This window comes from Geotrypetes seraphini, chromosome 12, assembly GCF_902459505.1.
Source record: "Geotrypetes seraphini chromosome 12, aGeoSer1.1, whole genome shotgun sequence".
Lineage (NCBI taxonomy): Eukaryota > Metazoa > Chordata > Amphibia > Gymnophiona > Dermophiidae > Geotrypetes > Geotrypetes seraphini.
The window spans coordinates 860,039-879,943 of NC_047095.1; the positions used below are offsets into that span (position 1 = coordinate 860,039).

The following is a 19,905-nucleotide window of genomic DNA, read 5'->3' on the forward strand; positions in this document are numbered from 1 at the left end:
CCTAGGTTCCTCATCCTCCTTTAACTGAAATTAATGGTGTTGGCTATATTCTTGATAAAATTAGTACAGGAGATGATATCCTTTGGAAGGAACTTTAGCTTTTGTCTCACTAAATTGCCCTGGAGGGGAAATCTCAGTTTGTATCTGGTTAGCAGTTAAAATCTCAGTGAGGATTTCTTTTGACTACTGAGGCCTAGACCTTGAGAAAACTTCCCAAGAGATTGATTAACATCAACTCCAAGGCCCTCTGATGCTTCAGCATTGATGAAAAGCTTCCATGTGCAGCACGAGTCTTGAGGATCAGCATGACATCACTCTCTGTGCTGCTGATACATTCCAAATGTTCAGTGTAGCTCCAGGGTCCTTCAGATTCGAAGCCTCCAATATTGGTGACTATAGATTGAACTTCGGTGCATCTAAGAACCTTCCTTTCTTCTCTTTACTACCACAAAGGCCGCTGCTATGTGTCATAAGCTTATTAAGTATTTTATTTGTAACCTACTTAGAATTTGACATAGTGTTTGACCTAAATTTGTCAGTTTTCTTATGAGAAATTCTACTTCAAATTCACTCTTATCCACTCACACTGACTCATGGCATTAGAAGAGGAAAAAACTTTAGTGACTCCTCTTATGTGCTAAGTCAATGTGAGTGGATAAAAATGTATTTGAATTAGAGTGTCACATAAGAAGATTGGCTTTTAAGCGTGGGGGTGAAATTCATAAGCCTTTTTTAAGTTGTGGACATAAATTTGTAAAATAAGCAAAGTGGACATAGAACATTTAGGGGTCAATATTCAGCCATCAGTGCTGAGTGGGGTTTTTTTTTTTTTTTTTAAAGGAACTGTCAGCATTATTCCCAGATATTCAATGTCGGGTCATATCTGGGCACTGGCAATGAACATCTAGGTTTATGCCGACTGCTCTCTCTTATGTGGTTAAGTGTAATATTCAGCACTTAACCGTATAAGTAATACACCATAAAGATAGGACTGACTTCTGTGCAGTCCTATTTGACCTCTAAATTTGGGCAATTAAGGGCTGAATATCAGCACTTACCATATGAATGCTGATTCTGTCCACAGACCAGCCACTAAATAGCCAGCTTTGAGTTTAGTAGTGATGATGTTCAGTGACACTAATTGATTAAGTGCCACTGAATACCAGTGGATAGCTCCAATCAAGTGATTTAACCGGTCTGGAGCTGTTTCTGGCCATTTAAATCACTGAATATTGACCATTAGAGGCTTTGTGTTTTGGGGCCTAGGCACTGCAAGCACCAACTTAAGTACTGGCTCCTCATATGGTGTTGCTGCACCATCCGCATTTCTTGAAATTTTTGGGATTGTCTTCTGGGACATAATGAACATAGCCAAGGTAAAACTAAATGACTCGATGATTGTAAAACAAAAAACGGTCCCAATCAAACGTCCTTAGAATTATGTAGACATGGAAAAATGAAAAACAAAATCACCCCTTGTTTATGGAATCTAAATTTGTGCGAAAAGCAAAAAAAAAAAAAAAGTTAACGAAACAAGAATTGTGAGGGAGAGAAGAGGGACAGGTCTTACTTGCTCCTATGGAGAAACAAGAATTGAAGCAGCCTCATGCAATCTTACAGTGCAGAAGTGCTGCACTTCAAGTTCAAGTTTCAAGTTTATTCAGATTTGATTAATCGCTTTATCTTAATTCAAAGCGATGTACATAATAAAATTACAATTTAAAAAGTAATACATTAAAGAATGTTGACTAAACTAATGACAAATTTGACAATACTTGAAACACTTAGGAAAGAGAAGGGCTAGAAGTTACATTATAATATAAAGATGGGGAAAACATTTAGGGAAAGTACATGAGGCAGGGAAAAGAACAAAGTCTTGGAATTATTTTATAATGAAATTATTGTTGACTTATAAAGGCATCAATAAATAAAAAAGATTTCAGATTACTTTTAAATTTTTCTAAGTTAGTTTCTTGTCTCAAATGGTAGGGTAAGGAATTCCAGGTTTGGGATGCAGTAACAGAAAAGATATATTGGCGTCGTGTATTTATGATTTTAAGAGATGGAATTGTTAACAAATGTTGTTCAGTAGATCTTAGTGTTCTATTCGTTGTGTAAGGGATTAGTAATTTATAAATAAAGGCCGGAGTTTTAAAAGAAAGAGACTTGTATAATTGAAGTAAAAAATTCCTTAAACTCAAAGCTACAGAAGCTTTGTTGCGCCAGGCTACATTCAGTGACAATTTTACTAAATTAATTGGGTTCTTGTAACTAAACATTAAGAAATTACTTATTAAAATCTGTGCCAAATATACTCACCGGTCTGGGACACAGCTCTGGAGAGGAAGCTTCTTCTTGCTCATCATCTAATTCAGAGATGAGAAACGGGCTCTGCAGCTTTGTGGCTTTTTCTTCTGGCAACTGTCGGAAGGGTACTCTAGGAGATGATTCTTGTTGCTGGTTTTCCTTCTGCAACTCTTGATTATTAAGCAGGATCTTTTCATTCCGTGTCTTCTGAATTTGTTGCAGTTTTTCAACAGTGTCCGTTACAAACGTCTGCAGGAGACTATCTGTTAAAAGGCTGACTTTCTCCTGCTGGATGACAGGTTTTCCCTCTTCCTTCTGGGCTATGTGCAGTTCTTTTTCTAAAGTGAGTGGCAAAGAGAGTAAGGCTTCTAACTGGTCCTTCTCTTTGGTCAACAGATCCAGCAAAGGAGTAGATGGCTTTGCCACACCACTTGGGACTAACTTGTCAGCTTCTACAGCAGGTTTTATCACCATGGTCTGCTGCTTCTTCAGCTTTTCAGTGGATAGTTCATCTAAATTGTCCTCCAACAAGATAGCTGATGCATTCTCCAAGCCACTATCAACAACTGGAGCAAGACCAATCTCATCTTTAACACTGTGACCTGGAGATTCTTGCTGTTGATCTGGGATCAGCAACCCCACTTCTGCATAAGCATCCTTGTTGTCATCCTTTGAGCTGATCTCCCCATCAATACTTTCTACCAAGGCAGCTTCTATAGAAGTTAGATCAATTGCAGCTTCCCCATGGGAATATTTCACAGTTTCAATTTCTCTAAGGCCATCTTCATCTTTGTCTGGGCTAGACTGCTTTTGGTCTTCCAACTCTTGACCTTGCTGAGAAAGCAGGGTTTCATCAAAGAATGAATCTTCATCCGTCTCTGAGGAGGCAGCAAAGTCATCAGGGATATGGGAGATTTTGTGAGGTGGGGCAAAAATACCATGTTTTCCCTTGGAATCAAAATACTTCACACCATCATAGGTTCCATTGTTGTTTCCTTCTGATTTATCTAGTTCTATACCTGCCCAAATTCCTTTTGCAAACTGGGTTGTTCCTTTAAATCGTAATGTGCCAGGATGAAGACTGCTAACCAGGACTCTGTCTCCAAGTTCAAAACCCTGCAAGCTATCTGTTTCTTCGGGAGAGGTGGGAGATGGAGTAATAAAATCTACAGGAATAGCTTCATCCTGTACATCACGACGTTCTTTATCCTTTAAGAGCTCTGTGGGAGACTTGAGTTGCAGCAGCCTCTCAGAATGGACACTACTCGATACAGATGGAAATATTTCACTAAGATGCTCACTGATCTCATCATCACTGCAAAAGCTGATAGATCTACTTCTTGGGGTTCTTGTACATGAGGATTTTTCTTTCAGTGACTGCAATTTTCCATGGTCCCCAGCCTGCAATTCTATTTTTGTAGACATGGCAGATGAAGGTTCAAAATCGTCTTGGTATATATCAGTCTGAGGAGTTGCTTCAACTAAAGCTTCATTCTTGATAGAGAACATGTTGAAATCTTCAGAATAAGAGTGTTCTTCTAACTGTGTCTGCCTGCTATGGCCATGAAGTGTTTTTTCTGTAGAAATACTCTGATCACTACCTATATGCTCTGAACCTGTTTCATTCTTCTGAAGACTCTGAACATCCAAGTCAACGATAACACTGTCCTGTGGTAAAATAGTTTGAAGGAGACTTTCTTGGCCTTGGTCTAGTCTCAATAAAGGGTAATGAGCATCTTCAACCTCAAAATCTTCTAATCTGCCAAACTTGATTTCCTCTGGTATGTCTGATCTGTGACTAGATAAAATGTTCTCACCAACCGACACCTCTTCCAACATACTTGTCAGGACTTCTATTAATCTGTCACCTCCCTGGAGGTTGTTGAGAATGGGTGAAGAAGGTGGAGTATCAAAGGTATCATTTATGTTGGTTTTAGATCGCACTGGTGATTTATGGACAGGCAAAGGACTGTGTGAAGACTCCTCTGCAGCGATTTCTGGATGGACTGACTTTTTCACGCTCAAAGAGAGTGAATTTTCGGGACTCTGTAACACTGTAACACACAAAAACAAGGAAAATTTAGTATTATTTTAGAATATATAATCACACTACAATTCATATACAGTATTCTGATAAAAGAAGCATTGTGGATCTAGACCAGGAGTTCTCAATGGAAGCAGTGCATACAAATTTGTCTCACACATATTTGAAACTTGACTAGATGAGTGCATCTTAAGGAGTTGAGAACCCCTGATCTAGACTGTAGACTCAGGTTTTTCAAGCTTGTGTTGGGAGCTCTATAGTAAGTCAGATTTTCCAGATATCCACCATGAATATGCATGAGATAAATCTGCTTATACTGTAGCTTCATAAATTCTTATTTTGGATCTCCTGAAAACCAGACTGTTTGTCCTAGGCTAACAGTAGACACCAGATATGAAAAATATCTGAACAGACTATTTGCCTAGAGAAAAAATATAGTTTATTTAAAATTTACTATACTGCTTAGCTACATATCATATATCTCAGTGGTTTACAATACTAAAATCAAATTAGAAAACAACAAAGAAATAAAATAATGACATGATAGAACACACTTGAATAATATGGGCCAACCAGATAGGATAGTGAGCTAGCTGTATTGTCTCTTACAGAGCCGTTTAATTTAACTCATTTTCTTGAATCTTCCCAAGATAATATTTCTGAGCTAGCCACCTTTTCTGGTACCTTTCATGAGAAAGATAAGATTATTGTGCAAAAAAGAAAGAAAGATTTTCTTTTTTGTAATGGTAAACTTCGTATATTTCCTGATGTGGTGCACAAACATCTAATAAATGAACTAAGTGCCCTTGGGATGGGTCCCAAAGTGATAGGCTGGGTCAGGAACTGGTTGAGTGGAAGACGACAGAGGGAAGTAGTCAATGGAGATCACTCTGAGGAAAAGGATGTTACCAGTGCTGTGCCTCAAGGTTCTGTTCTTGGGCCTGTTCTTTTTAACATTTTTATAAGTGATACTGCTGAAGGGATGTCAGGTAAGATTTGCCTCTTTGCAGATGATACCAAAATCTGAAATAGAGTAGACACCCTGGATGGTGTAACATGAAGAAAGACCTAGTGAAGCTTGAAGAATGGTCTGATATTTGACAGTTAAAATTTAATGCTAAGAAATGCAAGGTCATGCATTTGGGCTGCAAAAACCCGACCGGTACAGTTTAGGGCAGTCCTGCACAACATGCGGGCCACATGTGGCCCAAAACAGCTCTCATTGTGGCCCATGCCCGATATGGTTCTCCCTAGCACCCGGCTGTCTTCCTCGAGCGCCAGGCTATCTTCCTCGGTTTTCCCCTCAGTGTCCTCTGGATTCCCCTTTAAAGGTAATAACGGCAGCCTGCAGAGTAAACATAGCAGACTGCCGTCAGTCTCCGCAGCACGTTCCCTCTGCCGTGGTCCTGCCCCTCCTATGACGTCAGGGGCTGGATCGCAGCAGAGGGAATGTGCTGCGGAGGCCAACAGCAGCCTGCTAGGTTTGTTCTGCAGATGCCATAATTAGCTTTAAACGTTGGTCCTCAATAAGAGGTGGTGGTGGTCACAGCGCGGAAGACGACCTCGCTGGGTGTGGGAAGCAACAGAGTTAAGGACCTGCACATTGCAAGGGCCCAGGCGGGATGGGGATTGCTAGAGATGCTGGATCTGGACACCGGGGGCGTGGGACAGAAAAGGATTTTAAGGAGGAATGGGAAAGTAGACTTGAACCAAAAGAGAGGGGGAAGACAGGGCAGATACTGGACTAGAGGAGGTAGAGAGGGGAAACACCCTAAACTGAGGAGACACAGATATCAGGCCCTGGGGAGGAGGAAGACAAAGAGAGTAAGAGAGACAGAAAGACCTGGATCAAAGGTGAGAGGACTCAAAATGTTAGCAGAAGGAAGATAGAGAGAGGGAGAAACCTGAAACAAAGGGGGAGGGGCAGATGTTAGACTTGGGGGTGTATAGAGGGAATAGAGAGAAAGAGACTGCAGAGAGGTGAAAAGATTCTGGACCAGGGAGGGAGGAAGGAAGGAAGGAGAGAGAGAGAAGCGGAGAAAGAGCTGGAAGAAACAAATGCTGGACATGGGGATGGGGGTGTTGTAAGCAGAAGAAAGACAGAGAGAGAGAGGCCTAGACCAAAGGGGAAAGACAGGAAGCAGATGTTTGACTATGGGAGGTGCAGACAGAAGAGACAGAGGGGGAGAGACCCTGAGGAAGAACACAGAGATGCAAGATCATAACAGAGGAGGGAGACAGAGACCTGGAACGAAGGTGGTGGTAAGTACAAAGGAGAACTGACACTGGATCTGGGGAGGGTAAGTAGAGGGAAAAGAGATAGAGACCTGGATCCAAAGGGGGTTGAGGCTGGATGGTGAAAGAAATGTCGGATGCTCAGTCAGAAGAAGTCCAACCAGAAACTAATTAAATCATCAGACAATAAAGGTAGGAAAAATTATTTTATTTTCAATTTAGTGATCGAAATGCATCAGTTTTGAGAATTTATATCTTCTGTGTGTATTGTGTGTATATGAAAAATGAAAGAAAAAAATAGAATTACAATTAGTAAAGGAGGCAGGATCTGGGGCAGAGCTTGGGTGGGTTTAGGGCGGAACTTGGGAGGTCTGTGGTTGGGGGAACTTAACTTGAAGTAGTTGAAAAACACTGCTGTAGGCAATCAGCTGCTGCCAGTGCCTCTCCTTTTCTCTTCTCTGCAGGCACCCCCCTACTGGCATCTCAGGGCGTGTCTGGAAGGCTTCTATGCATACATGGATGTCAACGTGATGATGTCATCATGGCAACATCCATGCACTTCTGGGTGCCTCAAGCCGTGGCCACTACCTGCAGCCCTCACTACATTTTCCGACTTCGTTTCGGCCCCATATCATTTTTGAGTTGTGCAGGCCTGGTTTAGGGGTGAAGAATTTATGTGCACGACAGAAGAGCAAGACTTGGGTGTGATTGTATGTGATGATCTTAAGGTTGCCAAACAGGTTGAAATGGTGACATCAAAAGCCATAGGAAGAGGTATGACCAGTAGGAAAAAGGAGGTATTGATGGCCCTGTATAAGACTGGTGAGACTTCATTTAGAATATTGTGTACAATTCTAGAAGCCACACTTTCAAAAATACGTAAAAAGGATGGAGTCGGTCCAGAGGAAGGCTACTAAAATGGCACGTGGTCTTCGTCATAAGGTGCATGGGGACAGAGTTAAAGATCTCAATATGTATACTTTGGAGGAGAGGTGGGAAAGGGGAGATATGATAGAGATATTTAAATACCTACACTGAAACTTCCTGCCCAATATGTGGCGACCAAAAAAAGCAATCAAACTGTAGTAGACTCAATTATAATTTCTGGTGGAACTCATTATGTCACATATATAAAATGGAAAGAACAATAGCTATACAACAAGGGAACTATAAGAATTTTAATAAAATTTGGGAGCCATTAACTTCTTATTGTAATGAGTAAATACCATTTTCAATTGAAATATACATCGTCTAATGTTAGGAAGGGGGGGGCTTTATATTTTATTATTCATATTGGGAAAATAAGAGAGGGAATGATGGGAGGGGAGGGTGGTAATTTTATCTATTATAAGATAAAATAGAAAGATTGTCAAGTGATGTATTTAACTGTATTGTTTTAATGTTTGTACACTTGATGTAAGATTGAAAATGAATAAAGAATTTTAAAAAAAGCAAACAAGATGCTAAAAGAGATGACAAATAAGTGTAGGAATATTATAATGTCTCTATCACTCAATGGTGCGACCTCACCTTGAGTACTGCATTCAGTTCTGGTTTCCTTATCTCAAAAAAGACATAATGGCACTAGAAAAGGTTCAAAGAAGAGCGACCAAGATGATAAAGGGGATGGAACTCATCTCATATGAGGAAAGACTAAAGAGGTTAGGGCTCTTCAGCTTGGAAAAGAAACGGCTGAGGAGAGATATAATTGAAATCTACAAAATCCTGAGTGGTATAGAATGGGTACAAGTGGATCGATGTTTTATTTACTGCATCAAGATTTCCAAACACTAGGGGTCACTTGAAGTTACAGAGTTAAAACCAATAGATGAAACATTTTTTCACTCAGAGAATAGTTAAGTTCTGGAATGTGTTGCCAGAGGATGTGGTAAGAGCAGTTAATGTAGCTAGTTTAAATTCAAGTTTCAAGTTTATTAGTTTTTAATATACCGACCATCAACAAATATATGGCCGGTTAACAATAAAATTTAAAAGGGTAAGAAAAATAAAAGATAAAATAATAGGCATTTAAAAATAAATAGAGTGAACATAGATAACTTCAACTAGACAAACTTGAAAGTGAGGGTAAAAGGGAAGGAAGGGGAAAAGTTACATATCAGGGCTTGATATTGTTGCTATCAAAGAGACATGGTTCAGTGAATCACATGGATGGGATGCAAACATACCGGGATATAATCTTTTTAGGAAGGACAGAGATGGTCATAAAGGTGGAGGAGTAGCTCTCTATGTAAAGATCAATATCCAAGCGACCGAAATGCAAGGGACCTGGGGAGAGGAAGAAGCGATATGGATTGCTCTGAAAAGAGAAGATGGAACTTCTATCTACGTGGGTGTAGTCTACAGACCTCCGACTCAATCGCAGCAAATTGATAAGGATCTGATTGTGGATATCCAAAAGTTTGGAAGGAAAGAGGAGGTTCTGCTGTTGGGAGATTTCAACCTGCCGGATGCGGACTGGAATGTTCCGTCTGCGGAATCAGAAAGAAGTAGGGAGATTGTGGATGCCTTTCAAGAGGCTCTGCTCAGATAAATGGTGACGGAACCCACAAGCGAAAAAGCGATATTGGATCTGGTCCTCACAAATGGAGAGAGTATCTCTAATGTTCGAGTGGGTGCTCACCTGGGTAGTAGCGATCATCAAACGGTTTGGTTTGATATAACGGCTAAAGTGGAGAGCGGCCGCACGATACTTAAAGTCCTAGATTTCAAACGTACGGACTTTAATGCAATGGGAAAGTACCTGAAGAAAGAGCTGTTAGGATGGGAGGACATAAGAGAAGTGGAAAGACAGTGGTCTAAGCTGAAAGGAGCGATAAAAATGGCTACGGACCTTTATGTGAAGAAAATCAATAAAAACAAAAGAAAAAGGAAGCCGATATGGTTCTCCAACCTAGTGGCTGAGAAAATAAAGGCGAAAGAGTTGGCGTTCATGAAATATAAAAAAACCCAAGAAGAGGAGAGCAGAAAGGACTACAGGGTGAAACTGAAAGAAGCCAAGAGAGAGATACGTATGGCGAAGGCACAGGCGGAAGAACAAATGGCTAAAAATGTAAAAAAGGGAGATAAAAATTTTTTCAGATATATTAGTGAAAGGAGGAAGATAAAAAATGGAATTGCTAGGCTAAAAGATGCTGGGAACAAATATGTGGAGAGTGATGAGGAGAAAGCAAATGTGCTAAACAAATACTTCTGTTCTGTGTTCACAGAAGAAAATCCTGGAGAAGGACCGAGATTGTCCGGCAAAGTTACACGAGAAAATGGAGTAGATTCTGCGCCGTTCACGGAGGAGGGTGTTTATGAGCAACTTGAAAAACTGAAGGTGGACAAAGCGATGGGACCAGACGGGATCCATCAGAGGATACTAAGGGAACTCAGAGAGGTTCTGGCGAGTCCTATTAAAGACTTGTTCAACAAATCTCTGGAGACGGGAGTGATTCCTGGGGATTGGAGGAGAGCGGATGTGGTCCCTATTCATAAAAGTGGTCACAGGGATGAAGCAGGAAACTACAGGCCGGTGAGCCTCACTTCAGTTGTTGGAAAAATAATGAAAGTGTTGCTGAAAGAAAGGATAGTGTATTTCCTTGAATCTAATGGGTTACAGGATCCGAGGCAACATGGCTTTACAAAAGGTAAATCGTGCCAAACGAACCTGACTGAATTTTTTGATTGGGTGACCAGAGAGCTGGATCGAGGACATATGCTAGATGTAATTTACTTGGATTTCAGCAAAGCCTTTGATACAGTTCCTCATAGGAGGCTGTTGAACAAACTTGAAGGGCTGAAGTTAGGACCCAAAGTGGTGAACTGGGTCAGAAACTGGCTGTCGGACAGACGCCAGAGGGTGGTGGTTAATGGAAGCCGCTCGAAGGAAGGAAAGGTGACTAGTGGAGTCTCTCAGGGTTCGGTGCTGGGGCCAATCCTGTTCAATATGTATGTAAGTGACATTGCTGAAGGGTTAGAAGGAAAAGTGTGCCTTTTTGCAGATGATACCAAGATTTGTAACAGAGTAGACACCGAAGAGGGAGTGGAAAATATGAAAAAGGATCTGCAAAAGTTAGAGGAATGGTCTAATGCCTGGCAACTAAAATTCAATGCAAAGAAATGCAGAGTAATGCATTTGGGGATTAATAATAGGAAGGAACCGTATATGCTGGGAGGAGAGAAGCTGATATGCACGGACGGGGAGAGGGACCTTGGGGTGATAGTGTCCGAAGATCTAAAGGCGAAAAAACAGTATGACAAGGCAGTAGCTGCTGCCAGAAGGATTCTGGGCTGTATAAAGAGAGGCGTAGTCAGTAGAAGGGCTCAATGGAAGTGATGGTAGGTCATCTGCTGTTTCTCAAGACTAAACTGGCCTTCTTATGGACCTCTATTTTTGTATACCAGGTGGCTTTAATCATCTAAGTAGAAATGTTATGTTCCTAGATAATAAACAGTTTCATAGAATTAATTGCAAGCTACCAATATTTGTTTATATTCTTTACATTTTAAATGATTTTAGCTTTTGGGGCCTTTGAAGTTGAAGAATAGTTATTTCTATTAGAATGGTTACAACACTCCTTCCAATAAATTATTTTAAACAATGCTTCTTTTCACTTATTTCCAGCTACATACCAGTGTGCTCAGCAATGGACTCTAAAGACCCTCGGGAGCGGTCTGATTCATTGGATGACTTCTGATTCTTTCTTGATTCATGTCTATGGCAGGAAAAAGTTCATAAGTACACAGGATTATTGGCAACATGTATTAGAAAACCTATCTGAAGCTGCTTTACATTTATGAAGAATACAAGGCATATGAAATTGGAGGTCCCTTTTCACTGTCTGACAAAGATTTGAAAGAAGATCTCACAGCAAAATAGAGTATTAAACCCTGGTCAGAATAAGGAGAAAAACAAGTTTTTGTGCTAGGGTATTCTGCATCAACATTTTATTTTGATCTAGCAATTTCTTCATGATTCTTTGGGCTTCTAGCTCAAATCACAATTGGCCTCTGCTTTGCTAAAGTATTATGAACCTTCATTTACAAATACATGGGGTTTCCCTCTTTATTTTTAAATACCACCTTAACTCAAACACACATGTGTTCTGCGAGAACCCCAGCTATTCAGAAAGCAGCATGGTCCCAAATAGGAGTGTGGAAAGCTTGCTCCTGACATTCGCGCTCCTGACCTGTGCGCTGCTAGTGAGGGAGTGATACACGCTGGACCACCAGGTATGGGGGTGATGATCTAAAAGTACTGGGGGGGGGATGATCTAAAAGTACTGGGGAGGGGGATAATCTAAAAGTACTGGGGGGGATGATCTACTGGGGGAGGGATGATCTAAAAGTACTGGGGAGGGGGATAATCTAAAAGTACTGGGGGGGATGATTTAAAAGTACTAGGGGGGATCATCTAACAGTACTGGGGGGAGGTGCATATGAAACTAAACGAGTCCAAAACAAAACTCCTTTGGCTTGGCCCAAAATTAGACCATCTACCTTCCTCCATCCCATTGTCCTCCGGCCCCCTATTACAGCTCGAGTTCTCAAGCAAAGTTCTGGGTGTCACCTTAGACTCTTCTCTATCCTTCAACGAACATCTCCAATCCCTGGTGAAGAAATGCTTCTTCAGCCTTCACATGCTAAGGAAAGTCAGACCCTATTTTCACCAAAAACACTTCGCAGTCCTAGTACAATCCATCATCCTCTCCAGATTGGATTATTGCAATTCTATCTACCTCAGCCTAACCTAGAAAAGCCTCCACAGACTTCAGCGGATTCAGAACGCCGCAGCTAAGCTTGTTTTCGCGAAAAGCAAATTTGATCACATCTCACCACTCCTGTCTAAGCTCCATTGGCTCCCAGTAATCCCCAGGATCCACTTCAAATGTGCGTGTCTGGCCTACAAGATCCTACATGGCATCCTTCCTGCCGTTATCCCTCTATCCTGGAACTCCCCAACCCCTACTTCCTCCAGATCCTCCCAAATTTTTAAACTATCCTTCCCTTCCATAAAAGGTATTTCCCATGCAGGCAAACTTGGGTCATCCCTCCCCTTTAGAATCACTGAGATCTGGAATAATCTCACCTCCCCACTCCAAACCTCAAGCTCCCTCCAACTCTTCCGCAAACACCTAAAAACCTGGCTATTCTCAAAACTGTAACACTTCCCCCCTCTTAGGCCTCTCACCTTCCCCCTTTACACCTAACTCTTTAATCTCTCCACTGTAGTTCCTCTCTCATCCTTCTTCCTGTAAACCGTGCTGAGCTCTGCATTCGTGGAGATGGTGCGGTATATAAACCCAAGGTTTAGTTTAGTTTAGGTGATCTGGGAAGGATGATCTAAAAGTACTGGGGTGGTAAGGGGGATGATTTAAAAAGGTACGGTGGAAGGCGGGTGGGGTTGGCTGGCTGCCACTACACGTGCCTACCATTAGATGTGCCCACCACTAGACATGCCCTGTACCCTGTCCCAGTTTACCACTAGACCACCAGAGGGGGGACAGGGTGTAGGGAACACCATTTGGTTCAAAAATTTTTTTCTTGGTTTTTTCCTCCTCTACAGGTAGGTGCGTCTTATGGTCAGGTGCGTCTTATGGAGTAAAAAACACGGTAATCTCTTTTTCCAGTGCAATAAGTGAGACATTCTACATAGATGGGACGTACAAAAGCAGTCCCCAAAAAGCTAGGGTGGGCTTGCTGTACCAATCCTTAAGACAGGGCCCAAAAGCAGAGTCCTATCTTGCCTCCACATCCACTCTGTAGAACTTGGCAAATGTATGCCACATTGCTGCTCTAGCTTCAGCCCACAAAGAAGCTACACTCCTGGTAGAATGCACCTTGATGGAAACAGGAGACTGTTTCCCAAAAAGAACATAGGCTGACGAAATGGCCCTACAGATACATCTGGAAATTGTGACCTTGGAAACAGGAGTGCCTCGCTTAACTGAATGAGTCAGCACAAACAAATGGTCAGAGAGACGAAACTCATCAGTGACTTATAGATAACACAGCAGAATCTGTGCACATCCAGTTTCTTCAATAGGCAATCTTTTGTCCTGGAACCAGTAGGCTGAAAGTCAGGTAAACGAACTTCCTGATTAACATGGAAAGCTGAAACCACCCTAGGCAGGAAGGAAAGAACCGTCCGAAGGGAAACCACAACTCTGAAATACGGAGAAAAGGGTCTCTGCAAGACAAAGCCTGTAGTTCAGACACATGATGCGCCGAAGTAATGGCAACTAGAAAAACGGTCTTGAGCATCAAGTCCAAGAGGGAAGCACCTTGAAGAGGCTCAAAATGAGCCTTGGTAAGGCTACACAGCATCAGATTAAGGTCCCAGGAAGGGAAAGGTTGCTTAACCGGGAGTCTGACACAAAGCGTCCCCTTCAGAAATCTAGAGACATCAGGATGAGACACAAACGAGGACTGACACTCCCAGAATCTAAAACAAGAGTCGGGCCACCTAGACCAGAAGAGAAACCACAGTGAGGCCTTTATCCAAACCAGTCTGAAGAAAAGCAAGACTCAGCGAGACCGGAGCTGAATAAGGGTCCTCCTAGTACTGGGCACATCATTGTTGGAAGGCCTGCCACGCCTTAGCGTAAGCCAGAACTTAGATTTGAGAAGAGTATCAACAACCAGAGCAGAATATCCTTTGTGCTCTAAGGCTGTGCGCTCAAGAGCCATGCTGTAAGAGCCAAGTGATCCAGATCCTTCATGGTCACTTGACCCTGCATGAGGTCTGGATCAGCACTCAGCCAAAGGCTGCAATCCCTGCGCAGACGCATCAGATCTGCGTATAAGATTGGTGAGGCCAATCTGGAGCCACCAAAATTGACGAGGCCCAGATGAGCTGCGATCCGTCGAATGACCCAGCAAAGGAGGAAAGATATACAGGAGAATCTCATGAGGCCACTGCTGCACCAGAGCATCGAGCCCCTTGCTTCTGGGCTCGAATCTTCGACTGAAGAAGCAATCCGCTTTCTTGTTTCTTGCCATGGCCATGAAGTTAAAGCAGGGCCAACACCAGTGGTCCACTATTGCTTGGAATGCAGCTGCGAATAGGACTCATTTACCCGGATCCAGAGTCTGTCTGCTGAGGAAGTCTGCTTCAACATTGTCTACTCCCGCCATATGCGCTGCCGTCAGTGCTACGAGATGACGTTCTACTCAAAGAAAAAGGCGGGCTTCCTGAGCCAGAGGAGTGCTCTTGGTTCCTCCTTGGCAACTGACGTAGGCTACTGCCATCACATTTTTGGAGAAGACCTTGATCGCTTGGCCTCCAGAGTCTTCTGCAAACCCATCAAAACTAGCCAAATGTCCCTGAGCTCCAATCAGTTGATTGATCATTTCTGCTGTGAGGGCATCCAACACCCTTGAACAGGACAACAACTGTAGTGGGCTCCCCAGCCCCAAAGACTAGCATTCGTCGAAGTGGTATGCTCCTGCAGAGCGATTGTGGAGAAGCCACCAGTCCATGCTTGCTCAGGCTTCCAGAGTCCAAGGTAAACAGATCTGCAAGGCATCCCTATGTGGAGCCCAACGAGAGAGCAAAGCATGCTGAAGAGGACGCATGTGCATCCTCACCCAAGGAACCACATCCAGTGTGGCAACCATGGTTCCCAGAACTTGAAGATAATCCCTCGCTGAAGGAGCCAGACGCTTTACAAGGAAAGAAATCTGTGCACACATTTTCTGCCTATAGATAAGATACGGCCTGCAGTCATGTCAATGAGAACTCCAAGGTATTCCAGCAACTGCATGGGCATCAGATGGCTCTTCTTGAAGTTGACAATCTAGCCCAGGTCCTCCAGCAGCTAGAGCACCCGTGCCTCCAGCACCTAGAGCACCGTGGGCCGTCCTTTGGCCAACAAGGGAGCTCTGAACAGCCAAGTTGTCCAAGTAAAGGTGAACCTGAAGACTCATCTTTTGCAGGTAAGCTGCCACTACCACCATCACCACAGTGAAGGTCTGGGGTGCTGTCGCTAAATTTGTGGTGGGCCAGAAAAATGGGAATGTGCAAGTATGCCTCCATGAGATCCACAGAGGCAAGAAACTCTCCTGGGGGTCACTCCTGCAATCACCGAACGCATGGTCTCCATACGAAAGTGTGGACCCTTGAGAGCTGCATTCATGTGCTGAAGATCCAGAATAGGCCTCCAATCTTTGGAACCTTTTTTTTGCATGATAAAGTATATAGAGTATCTGCCCGAGCCCGAGTGTTCAGGTGGCACCGGCTCTATAGTTTGAATATCTAGCAAGTGCTGAACAATGGTTTGAACCTTGAGCACTATGTCTGGGCCACCTGTAGGAGAATCCATGAACCAATCTTTCAAAGGCCAGGCAAATTCCAGCTTGTAGCCCGACCAAATAATGTCTAAGATCCATAAGAACATAACATAAGCAATGCCTCTGCTGGGTCAGACTTGAGGTCCATCGTGCCCAGCAGTCTGCTCATGTGGGGGCCCAACAGGTCCAGGACCTGTGCAGTAATCCTCTATCTATACCCCTCTATCCCCTTTTCCAACAGGAAATTGTCCAATCCTTTCTTGAACCTCAGTACCGTACTCTGCCCTCTGGAAGTACATTCCAGGTGTCCACCACAAGTTGGGTAAAGAAAAACTTCCTAGCATTCGTTTTGAATCTGTCCCCTTTCAACTTTTTTGAATTCCCTCTTGTTCTTTTATTTTTCGAAAGTTTGAAGAATCTTTCCCCCTCCACTCTCTCTATGCCCTTCATGATCTTGTAAGTCTCTATCATATCCCCTCTAAGTCTCCTCTTCTCCAGGGAAAAAAGTCCCAGTTTCTCCAATCTCTCAGCGTATGAAAGGTTTTCCATACCTTTTATCAGACGTGTCGTTCTCCTCTGAACCCTTTCGAATATCGCCATATCCTTCTTAAGGTATGGCGACCAATATTGGATGCAGTACTCCAGATGCAGATGCACCATCGCCTGATACAACGGCAGGATAACTTCTTTCGTTCTGGTTGTAATACCCTTCTTGATTATACCTAGCATTCTATTCGCTCTCTTAGCAGCCGCTGCGCACAGTGCCGTCGGCTTCATTGTCATGTCCATCATTACCCCCAAGTCCCTTTCTTGGGTACTCTCATTCAATAACATCCCTCCCATCATATAGTTGTACCTCGGGTTTCTGCTTCCCACATGTGGTGCTTTATATTTCTCAACGTTGAACTTCATCTGCCATCTCGTCGCCCATTCCCCTAGTTTGTTCAAGTCCCTTTGTAATTCTTTGCAGTCCTCTTTAGTCCAAGCTCCACTAAATAGTTTGGTGTCGTCCGCAAATTTTATTATCTCGCACTTCGTCCCTGTTTCTAGATCATATTAAATAGCAGCGGTCCAAGTACTGAGCTTTGCGGAACACCACTCGTGACCCTTTCTCCAGTCCGAGTAGTGGCCCTTCACTCCTACCCTCTGTTTCCTACCCGCCAATCAATTTCTGATCCATCTATGTATGTCTCCTTGCACCCCATGGTTCTTCAGTTTCCAAAGTAGGCGTTCATGGGGTACCTTGTCAAAGGCTTTTTGGAAGTCTAGGTATATGATGTCTATGGGGTCTCCTCTGCCCATCTGTTTGTTAATTCCTTCGAAGGAGTGCAATAAGTTCGTTAGGCACGATCTCCCCTTGCAGAATCCATGTTGGCTGGTTATCAGAAGTTTGTTTCTTTCAAAATGTTCATCGATGTTGTCTTTTATCAGTGCTTCTGCCATTTTCCCCGGAACCGAAGTCAGACTCACCGGTCTGTAGTTTCCTGGGTCACCTCTTGATCCCTTTTTAAAGATGGGCGTAACGTTGGCTATCTTCCAATCCTCCGGGATCACGCCTGTTTTCAGGGATAGATTGCAAATTTTCTGCAGTAGTTCCACTATTTCCTCCTTTAGTTCCTTCAGAACCCTTGGATGGATTCCATCTGGACCCGGGGATTTGTCAGTTTTTAATTTTTCTATCTGCCTGCGTACGTCTTCAAGGCTCACTTCCATGGATGTTAATTTTTCTGCTTCATCTCCATTGAAGATTTGCTCAGGTTCCGATATGTTGGTTGTGTCTTCATTTGTAAATACAGATGACAAGAACATGTTAAGTCTTTCTGCCATTTCTTTCTCCTCCTTCACCACTCCCTTCCTGTCTCCGTCGTCCAGCGGTCCCACTGGGGTTCCACTGGTGGAAGAAATGCTGACAACCAGCCCTTTATCTGAAGAGGGGCATCCCTCAGCCTGGCATCATTGTGCCTTTTTGGCAGATGGTATAGAATGGGAGGTAGAAAGCTGGGAATACCTGTAGCTAGTATACTGACGTCGGGAGCCCTGTGAAAACCTCTGTGACATGGCATTTCTATAAGGTAAGGATTGCCATGAGCCATGAAAATTAGAACTGCTATTAGGCAGTCTTAGGGCAATCGTCCATCACAGAGTCCATGAGGTCATCCAGACCTTTGCCAAATAAATGCACCTTAAAAGGCAGTCTAGCCAAAGTAGCCTTGGAAGTGGTATCACCAGCCCACTGTCTGATCCAGAGCTTTCCACGGGCAGAAATTGAGTATGCTGACTCCTTTGCCAAAACTCACATAAGGTCATATAATCTGTCCCAGCCAACAGAAGTTGAGGAGGGGGATCCACTGCCCCACTCTCCAGTGTGCACAGTCGAGAGAGACAGGCATGTGAGACAAAAGACATCGCAGAAGCAGCTTTATTGCCTAAAGTATCTGCATCAAAGAGTTTCATGAGGACCACATCCACAAGGCGGTCCTACATATCCTTTAACACTACACCACCCTCACTGGGGAGAGAGGTGCGCTTAGTCATCTGCACCAAAGAATCCACCCTGGGCTCACCCAAAAGCTGCTGACACTCCTGTGCCAGGGCATACAATTGTGACATAGCTCTACCTATTTTCATAGCACTCTACGGAAAGTCAATTTGCTCCAAGACCAGAACACTCATATCAGAGTCCCAGGGAAAGGTAGCAAACTGTGAACGAACCCCATAAAGCCAGGAGGAAGAAGTAGATGGAGCTGGCTGAGTGACTAAGTTCAATTCCTGTAAAGACTCAGAAATAAGGTCCGGCAGAACTGAAAACTTAAATAAATGTAGGACAGTAGGATCATTCCCAGGATCCAAGACCCCAGAGGGATCCAGAGCGGGAGATCAGGGACTGTGTGCTGGATCTGCAGATCCCTCTGGGGTCTTGAATCCTGGGGATGATCAGTAAGTAAAACATCCACATCAGGGTCCCCCAGATCAGGGTCAGGCAGTGCAAAAGCAGCAGTAGGCTGAGGCAAGGATGTGCCCAAAGGCACAAAGCCACTAAGAGATGCCACAGAGGCGGATTGGGACTGCTCAGGGGGACAATACTTGTTCTGAAACTCAGAGCACAAAAATTTCATAAATTTAGAAAAAGTGTCTGGCTCCTGTGTCTTAGAGTCACCCCTTAGATGACTTAAACTTGCATTTCTTAGGCTGAGGGTCCACAGCCTGGTGAATGGAATTACCAGCCATGCTGGGCCCCGAAAGCAACGAAGGCTGCCCTGCAGAGCTAGCAGAACATTTGGTCACCTACTTCAGCAGGAGAGAGGCTAAGCGGAACACTGCCGCTCCCCCTCCCCCAGCTGCGCCACATAGCACATGGTGCAAGGACTCTCTAAAAGCGCTAAATTTGCACAATCCTGGCAAGATTCCACATGAGGAGAGCCCAAGGACTCCATCCAAGCAAGTTTCTAGGCAAAATTTGAAGTTTTGAAGAAGCAGGAAGCTTAAGAAAAAAGAAATAAATCGCTAAAAACCCAAGACGGACGCCATAAAAAAATTCATGCCAAAATTGTGATATCTTTCACACTTCCCAAACTCCAAAAAAGGTAATTTAAAGATTTTTCAGGAGGGGGAACACAGGAGAACATTAATAAACACTCAAAACCCCACCCGATTTCTCTCACAAGCTGTCAGCCTGTGCACTCACTCTGACCTGACAGAAGATCTATGCTGCAGCCTTCCTCAGCTCTCTCACACAATCTTGGATATTGGGCTCTAGGTTGGAAACACAAAGCCATGCCTGCCTGAGCATAGCAATAGAAACTGCTGATGTTCTAGATGAGATGTCAAAAGCGTCAAAGGCAGACCTCACCCTATATTTTCTAGTTTCAAAAAAATCTTTGGTAAAGGACTGGAAAGCTCTTTGTTGGTTAGAAGGTATTGCTGGAAGTTTGGCAGTTGCTGAATTAAATAATTTAGATAAAGAGTCATATAGAAATTATAATTCAGTATATGGTTAGAGAGCATGAATGATTGAAATACTCATC

General features: G+C 43.3%; 1 protein-coding gene across 3 annotated transcripts in view; it reads right to left on the reverse strand.

Annotated features, from left to right (window-relative positions):
• Positions 1-19,905, reverse strand: part of CEP350 (centrosomal protein 350) — a 411,819-nt gene that overhangs the window by 58,824 nt on the left and 333,090 nt on the right. For all 3 annotated transcript variants that reach the window (XM_033915952.1, XM_033915951.1, XM_033915950.1), the window contains 2 exons: positions 11,222-11,304; positions 2,320-4,361 (listed from right to left, as the gene is read on the reverse strand). In XM_033915952.1, the coding sequence (XP_033771843.1) occupies positions 2,320-4,361; positions 11,222-11,304 (2,125 nt within the window). The remainder of the gene's footprint in view (positions 1-2,319; positions 4,362-11,221; positions 11,305-19,905) is intronic.